Below are 8,811 nucleotides of genomic sequence, written 5' to 3' on the forward strand. Positions count from 1 at the left end.
GTAGAACTCATCCAGAGATCACCTCCTTGAGGGGTGACCTTGTAGAACTCATCCAGAGGTTACCTCCTTGAGGGGCGACCTTGTAGAACTCATCCAGAGGTTACCTCCTTGAGGGGCGACCTTGTAGAACTCATCCATAGGTTACCTCCTTGAGGGGTGACCTTGTAGAACTCATCCAGGGGTCACCTTCTTGAGGGGTGACCTTGTAGAACTCATCCAGGGGTTACCTCCTTGAGGGGTGACCTTGTAGAACTCATCCAGGGGTTACCTCCTTGAGGGGTGACCTTGTAGAACTCATCCAGAGGTCACCTTCTTGAGGGGTGACCTTGTAGAACTCATCCAGAGGTCACCTCCTTGAAGGGAATTGAACTCATCCAGAGGTCACCTTCTTGAGGGGTGACCTTGTAGAACTCATCCAGGGGTTACCTCCTTGAGGGGTGACCTTGTAGAACTCATCCAGGGGTTACCTCCTTGAGGGGTGACCTTGTAGAACTCATCCAGAGGTCACCTTCTTGAGGGGTGACCTTGTAGAACTCATCCAGAGGTCACCTCCTTGAAGGGAATTGAACTCATCCAGAGGTCACCTCCTTGAAGGGTGACCTTGTAGAACTCATCCAGAGATCACCTCCTTGAGGGGTGACCTTGTAGAACTCACCCAGAGATCACCTCCTTGAGGGGTGACCTTGTAGAACTCACCCAGAGATCACCTCCTTGAGAGGTGACCTTGTAGAACTCATCCAGAGGTCACCTTCTTGAGGGGTGACCTTGTAGAACTCATCCAGAGGTCACCTCCTTGAAGGGAATTGAACTCATCCAGAGGTCACCTCCTTGAGGGGACGGGAACTCATCCAGAGATCATCTCCTTGAGGGGACGGAAACTCATCCAGAGATCACGTCATTTATGGAAATGGGCCCCTTGTAGAACTCATCCAGAGTTCACCTCCTTGAGCGGACGGGAACTCATCCAGAGGTTACCTCCTTGAGGGGACGGGAACTCATCCAGAGGTCACCTCCTTGAGGGGACGGGAACTCATCTAGAGGTCACCTCCTTGAGGGGACGGGAACTCATCTAGAGGTCACCTCCTTGAGGGGACGGGAACTCATCCAGAGTTCACCTCCTTGAGGGGACAGGAACTCATCCAGAGATCACGTCATTTATGGAAATGGGCCCCTTGTAGAACTCATCCAGAGTTCACCTCCTTGAGGGGACAGGAACTCATCCAGAGGAGGGGATTATGAATGAAGCACACACAGACAGCATACACTAGGCTTCTCATAATGACCTCAACACAGTCACCTTGAGAAACAATACCAACAGATAAATTGCCTGTTCCCAGATCTGTTTGTGCCGTCTTGCCAACTCCTTTAATACTTGTCAAACATGTTTGGCATAACAATGAGTATAGTAGTTGGCAAGACAACAGATCTGGGACCAGGCTGGCAGGCACACATTATATGCTTTAAATCTCATAGACAACACATCTCTGCAATAACGATTACATTCAAATCCAAACAGGTTACATCTGAGCTGTAAGCTGATGGCATAGCTGACAGGGACTGGCTGGCTACATACTGCTTGGAGCCTCAGGAGCTCATCATTGGCTGGCTACATACTGCTTGGAGCCTCAGGAGCTCATCATTGGCTGGCTACATACTGCTTGGAGCCTCCGGAGCTCATCATTGGCTGGCAACATACTGCTTGGAGCCTCCGGAGCTCATCATTGGCTGGCAACATACTGCTTGGAGCCTCCGGAGCTCATCATTGGCTGGCTCTGGTAGTCATGCAGTTTACACACCAGAAAATGTCACATTAGGTTGATGCACAATAATCAGTATAATCCCCGAAATCCTTGTGTCAGTGCGTAATCAGGAGTGTACAATCCCAGAAATCCTTTATAGGAGACAGACCGCATGAGGGGTTGTTAAGGTTAATGGGGCAATAGATCTTGTCTTTTATAGGAGACATAAGTCTCTCACAAAACAGCAGATCAGAAGTACTGCTAGAGGCACTGTCAGAAGTACTGCTAGAGGGGCTTTTGAAGACGACAATCAACCACAATGCCTCGTGGGTAATAGAGGCAGGGATGGTTTCTTTCTTTCTGCTTGTTTGTTTTATTTTTATTTTGGGCACCAGGATTGATCCAACCAGGCCAGAACCGTTTGTAGAATGATTCCCGAGATAATAGTATAGAAATAGAATCGATAGAACCTGACTTGAATTTCTATGATTACAGTATAGATGGGAGTTGGTGTCCAATCTCTATAGTCACATTGAGGTGTGTGTGTGTGGTGTGTGTGTGGTGTGTGTTATTATATCATTAATGGATTATGTCTTAAATGCTCATTAAAGTGTGGTAAATGGGTTAATTTTCATGTTGATTTTTTTTTTTTAATTGTTCAAAAACAAGCTGTTTACTACTTTAGCCTCTCAGTGACTGCCAGCTCCGCTTCCATGAGCACATAGGCCGTGGGAACATTGCTTCGATTGTTTTACCAGCTATTTGCTATGAGGGGGAAATACCTCAATGCAATCGCAAGATTTCATAGCATGGATTATAACAGCACTAAGTAAATAAATAGTTCAGTCAGAACTCTGCTGTAGTCTCCATCCCAATGAGTCTCTCGTGCCAGATGGCTTTACTTCCCCACAATGAGAGGAGATCTGCTCTAATCGGGTACAGAGGACGGCTTTACTTCCCCACAATGAGAGGAGATCTGCTCTAATCGGGTACAGAGGACGGCTTTACTTCCCCACAATGAGAGTAGATCTGCTCTAATCGGGTACAGAGGACGGCTTTACTTCCCCACAATGAGAGTAGATCTGCTCTAATCGGGTACAGATGACCGCTTTACTTCCCAACAATGAGAGTAGATTTGCTCTTATCGGGTACAGATGACGGCTTTACTTCCCCACAATGAGAGTAGATCTGCTCTAATCGGGTACAGATAACGGCTTTACTTCCCCACAATGAGAGTAGATCTCATGAGAGACACCTCAGGGGTGCGTGCTCAGTCCCCTCCTCAACACCGGGACACCTCAGGGGTACGTGCTCAGTCCCCTCCTGTACTCTTTGTTCGCTCATGACTGCACGGCAAAGGCACGAGTCCAACACCATCATTAAGTTTGCTGATGACACAAAAGTGGTTTGGCCTGATCACCGACAACGATGAGACAGCCTATAGGGAGGAGGTCAGAGACCTGGCCATGTGGTGCAAGGACAACAACCTCTCCCTCAATGTGATCAAGACAAAGGAGATGATTGTGGACTACAGGAAAATGAGGACCGAGCACTCCCCATTCTCATCGATGGGGCTATAGTGGAGCAGGTTGAGAGCTTCAAGTTCCTTGGCGTCCACATGACCAACAAACTAACATGGTCCAAACACGCCAAGACAATCGTGAAGAGGGCATGGGTCCTCAGGTCCTCAAGAGTTTACAGCTGCACCATCGAGAGCATCCTGACTGGTTGCATCACTGCTGGTATGCAACTGCTCGGCCTCCGACCGCAAGGCACTACAGAGGGTAGTGCGTACGGCCCAGTACATCACCAGGGCCAAGCTTCCTGCCATCCAGGACCTCTATACCAGGCGGTGTCAGAGGAAGGCCGTAAAAATTGTCAAAGACTCCAGCCACCCAAGTCATAGACTGTTTTAACTGCTACCACACGACAAGCGGTACCGAAGGCGCCAAGTCTAGGTCCAAGAGGATTCTAAACAACTTCTACCCCCAAGCCATAAGACTCCTGAACAGCTAATCAAATGGCTTCCCAGACTATTTGCACACTACTCTCTGTTATTATCTATGCATAGTCACTTTAATAACTCTACCTACATGTACATATTATCTCAATTACCTCAACACTGGTGTCCCCGCACATTGATTCTGTTTCCCGGTACCCCCTTTATATAGCCTCCACATTAACTCTGTACCGGTGCCCCCTGTATATAGCCTCCACATTGACTCTGTACCGTAATACCCTGTATATAGCCTCCACATTGACTCTGTACCGTAATACCCTGTATATAGCCTTCACATTGACTCTGTACCGTAATACCCTGTATATAGCCTTCACATTGACTCTGTACCGTAATACCCTGTATATAGCCTTCACATTGACTCTGTACCGTAATACCCTGTATTTAGCCTTCACATTGACTCTGTACCGTAATACCCTGTATATAGCCTTCACATTGACTCTGTACCGTAATACCCTGTATATAGCCTTCACATTGACTCTGTACCGTAATACCCTGTATATAGCCTTCACATTGACTCTGTACCGTAATACCCTGTATATAGCCCAGCTATTGTTATTTACTGCTGCTCTTTAATGATTTGTTTTTCTTAAATCTGTAACCTAATAAAATGTGGGAAAAGTAAAGGGGTCTGAGTACTTACCCGAAGACACTGTAGTTCTGTCTTGTTGTTTTGTTAACTCCAACCACCTCGTGCCCCAGGTATTCAGCCAATCAGCGGCCGCTGCTGTGTGGTGGGATGTGTGGCTATACAATGGCTGGCTACCCATGGTTGTATATGTGGACAACGGGACATGAAAGCAGATTTCCAGATACATTGCTGTAGATTGTCTATTGTCGGTGTGAAATTAAATGCAATGTTACACAGTATCCAAAAACAAAGTGTATTTTAGATGTACTGTATATTCCCCAGGCATTGGATTGGGTTAACAGTTTTTTTTTAAACATGACACATTAAAAAGGCCGTTTTGACAGAGTTGAAAACGTCTTAATGCATTATGGAAGTGTGAATAATTCAACCTGACCTAAAATAGGATGTTGTCATATCTTTAAGATTTCAGCTGGCTTGTTCTTCTTCTTCTTTTTTTTAAAATATACCCTAATTTGAGCCCAGGAAGTTACAGGGCTGGAGCCAGACTTTGTGGATTATTTATTGCTAAAAGTGGACACTGCATTTCATCTGTCGGTCTCCGTCTTTGACACATAAGTAACCTTTGACACTAAGTAACCTTTGACACATAAGTAACCTTTGACACTAAGTAACCTTTGACACATAAGTAACCTTTGACACATAAGTAACCTTTGACACTAAGTAACCTTTGACACTAAGCATAAGTAATCTATTCACAGACTGAGCACATATACAGACAGGCCTCTATATCACTGTGTCTTCCTATTGTCTTAGCCTTTAGGCCTCTATATATATTGTGGCAAAGAAGGGGGTCGAGTGATAAATGGCAGATATGTGAGAGCAGATCTAATAAACGGGCTCTGCCCGATCACTAAAATGGCCACCCCTGTCAGAACTACAGATCACAAAATGGCCGACCGCCAAAACTACAAGTCCCAGAAGAAGGTGGAGCCGACCCACAGATAAAGGGTCAGAGAGAGAGAGAGAGGGCTGGAAGGATCTATGAACAATAGAGAAAGAGACTATAGAGATTGGCTGGATTTACCGTGTATGAGCTGGATTGTTTTGGACTTACCTGTTGGCGTTTGGACCTGGACCTACCGAGAACCCGATTCGTGTACCGAACCCTGCTATCCTTGACCTCGCCTACGGCCTGGGTGGACCAGGACGGAGAAACAAACACACAGGTACTGTCCTGTTCAAAAGAACTCTCATTCTTGGGTGATTTGGTGACAGTTTACCACTTAATTTGTGACAAACGCTCCTAACCTTGAAGAGGTTTGCCACACGTGGTGGAGAATGCGGGCATGGACTAACCATACCACTGGTTAGGTAGAAGAAAAATAAAAAATGTTCAGTTAGCACTCCAAAGGGTTAGCACTGTCCAAAAAATGACAGCGCAGGATGATGTGGAAGCATATCTTACCAGGTTCAAAAGGACGGCAGAGAGGGAGAAGTGAAGAAGAATGGGCAGGGCTTCTGGCACCATACCTGGCAGGGGGCGCTCAAAAAGCGTATTTCGACCTGGAGTTGAAAGATGCACAGGATTACGATAAACTAAAGGGAGAGATCCTGACTAGACTGGGAGTGACCGATACCGTGAGGGCACACCGCTTCCACCAGTGGTCCTACCGACCGGGACAACCCCCACGAACACAGATGTTCGACTTGATTCACCTGGCACGGAAATGGTTGCGACCAGAGACCCGGTCATCCGCCGAGATCGTCGAGACCATCGTACTCAACCAGTTTCAGCGAGGTCTACCCCAAGAAGTGAGACGATGGGTTAGCCAGAACGAGGTACTTTCCGCCGACCATCTCGTGGGCCTGGTTGAACGGTATTGTACGGCAGGAACAGCTGAGCAGGCACAGGAGGAAAGATTCCCGTTCCCCAGGCCTGGGTGAACCAGCGGACAGGGTAAGGCTGTCCCAACATATGGAGGGGGAAGAGAGCAGCGTGGGGCCATGAGGAAAGAATCAGAATCAGGCCGAGACACTAAGGGAAAAAACGGAAACCGGGACTGGGTGTCGAGGGGGTCTCCCCCCCGAACCCCTATTATCTGTTACAATTGTAATCAACCAGGACATATTGCAGCCTACTGCCCTATTAAAGAAGAGCCAATGCAATGTAACTTCGGTGAAAATGAAGATGATATACGGTATGCATGTCCTGTGGTTCATCAAGCTGACCTCCAGTCCTCATGGAGGAGATTACTGAGTAGTTGGGTTCATCAAGCTGACCTCCAGTCCTCATGGAGGAGATTACTGAGTAGTTGGGTTCATCAAGCTGACCTCCAGTCCTCATGGAGGAGATTACTGAGTAGTTGGGTTCATCAAGCTGACCTCCAGTCTTCATGGAGATTACCGAGTAGTTTGGTTCATCAGGCTGACCTCCAGTCTCCATGGAGTTTACTGAGTAGTTTGGTTCATCAGGCTGACCTCCAGTCTCCATGGAGATTACTGAGTAGTTTGGTTCATCAAGCTGACCCCCAGTCTTCATGTGTTACATTACTGAGTAGTTTGGTTCATCAGGCTGACTTCCAGTCTCCATGGAGATTACTGAGTAGTTTGGTTCATCAAGCTGACCCCCAGTCTTTATGGAGATTACTGAGTAGTTTGGTTCATCAGGCTGACCTCCAGTCTTCATGGAGATTACTGAGTAGTTTGGTTCATCAAGCTGACCCCCAGTCTTCATGGAGATTACTGAGTAGTATGGTTCATCAGGCTGACCTCCAGTCTCCATGGAGATTACTGAGTAGTTTGGTTCATCAAGCTGACCTCCAGTCTTCATGTGTTATATTACTGAGTAGTTTGGTTCATCAGGCTGACCTCCAGTCTTCATGGAGATTACTGAGTAGTTTGGTTCATCAGGCTGACCTCCAGTCTTCATGGAGATTACTGAGTAGTTTGGTTCATCAAGCTGACCTCCAGTCTTCATGGAGATTACTGAGTAGTTTGGTTCATCAAGCTGACCTCCAGTCTTCATGTGTTATATTACTGAGTAGTTTGGTTCATCAGGCTGACCTCCAGTCTTCTCTTGAAGTTATTGAGGGAGTATGCTCATGCTAACTAGCCTTAAAACAAACTAGCCCTGAATACGTGTGTGTGTGTGTGTGTGTGTGATGGTTTCATCTATAAGGTGTGTTTTGTCTCTTCAACCCGACATGCAGCAACATGGAGGTAGAAGAGATGGACACTGGTAAGTGAGGTGAGCTCATTAGAATGTTTATTATACAATAAACACATACATGAACATGTGTGTATGTACAGTAGTGTTTTGATTTCATCAGTCAGTACTGTCTGTCTCTGTCTCTGTCTGTCTGTTTCTGTGTTTGTGTCTGTCTGTTTCTGTGTGTGTGTCTGTCTGTCTGTCTGTCTGTTTCTGTGTGTGTGTCTGTCTGTCTGTTTCTGTCTGTGTGTCTGTGTGTCTGTCTGTGTGTCTGTGTGTCTGTCTGTCTGTCTGTCTGTCTGTCTGTCTGTCTGTCTGTCTGTCTGTCTGTCTGTCTGTCTGTCTGTCTGTCTGTCTGTCTGTCTGTTTCTGTGTGTGTGTCTGTTTCTGTGTGTGTGTGTGTGTCTGTATCAGTTGGACTCAAACTATTGTGATTCCCTATCTTTTCTGTGTGTCCAGACAGGCATCATCTCCTCCTCTCCTCTCCTCTCCTCTCCTCTCCTCTCCTCTCCTCTCCTCTCCTCTCCTCTCCTCTCCTCTCCTCTCCTCTCCTCTCCTCTCCTCTCCTCTCCTCTCCTCTCCTCTCCTCTCCTCTCCTCTCCTCTCCTCTCCTCTCCTGCTCCTCTACTCTTCCTATCCCCTTCCTTGTCACTTCTCCCCTTTTGTCATTGTCATTCCATCGCTCAAATGCACTCTCCTTTATTTTCACATTTATTATCTCCTTCTTTCAACATCTTTGTTCCCTGCAACCTTTTTTTCCCAATGCATATTCTGGCTTACTCGTATCAACCCCCACCTTTTTCCGTTCCCTCTATCTCTCACCCCTCTCCCACTCACCTCTCTCCCACTCGCTCCTCCCCCCCCCCTCTCTCTCTCTCCCCTCCCAGCCTGGCAGAGTCCAGTTCCGGACAGCAGTCTAAGGATGCAGCTCTGAACCCCCTAGAGGAAGACACCACCCCCGCTAGAGGAAGACACCACCCCCCCTAGAGGAAGACACCACCCCCCCTAGAGGAAGACAACACCACCCCCTAGAGGAAGACACCACCACCCCCTAGAGGAAGACACCACCCCCCCTAGAGGAAGACACCACCACCACCCCCCTAGAGGAAGACAACACCACCCCCCTAGAGGAAGACACCACCCCCCTAGAGGAAGACACCACCACCCCTAGAGGAAGACACCACCACCCATAGAGGAAGACACCACCACCCCTAGAGGAAGACACCACCACCCCTAGAGTAAGACACCACCCCCC

At 47.5% G+C, this 8,811-nt stretch overlaps 1 protein-coding gene across 1 annotated transcript in view; it reads left to right on the forward strand.

Annotated features, from left to right (window-relative positions):
* Nucleotides 1-8,591, forward strand: part of LOC109880967 (low density lipoprotein receptor adapter protein 1-like) — a 113,574-nt gene extending 104,983 nt beyond the window's left edge. Inside the window, exons 9-10 of the mRNA XM_031800918.1 lie at nt 7,558-7,586; nt 8,444-8,591. Of these exons, the coding sequence (XP_031656778.1) occupies nt 7,558-7,586; nt 8,444-8,490 (76 nt within the window). The 3' untranslated portion in view covers nt 8,491-8,591. The remainder of the gene's footprint in view (nt 1-7,557; nt 7,587-8,443) is intronic.
* The last annotated feature ends 220 nt before the right edge of the window (nt 8,592-8,811 follow it).

This window comes from Oncorhynchus kisutch, linkage group LG21, assembly GCF_002021735.2.
Source record: "Oncorhynchus kisutch isolate 150728-3 linkage group LG21, Okis_V2, whole genome shotgun sequence".
NCBI classification, from domain to species: Eukaryota; Metazoa; Chordata; class Actinopteri; order Salmoniformes; family Salmonidae; genus Oncorhynchus; species Oncorhynchus kisutch.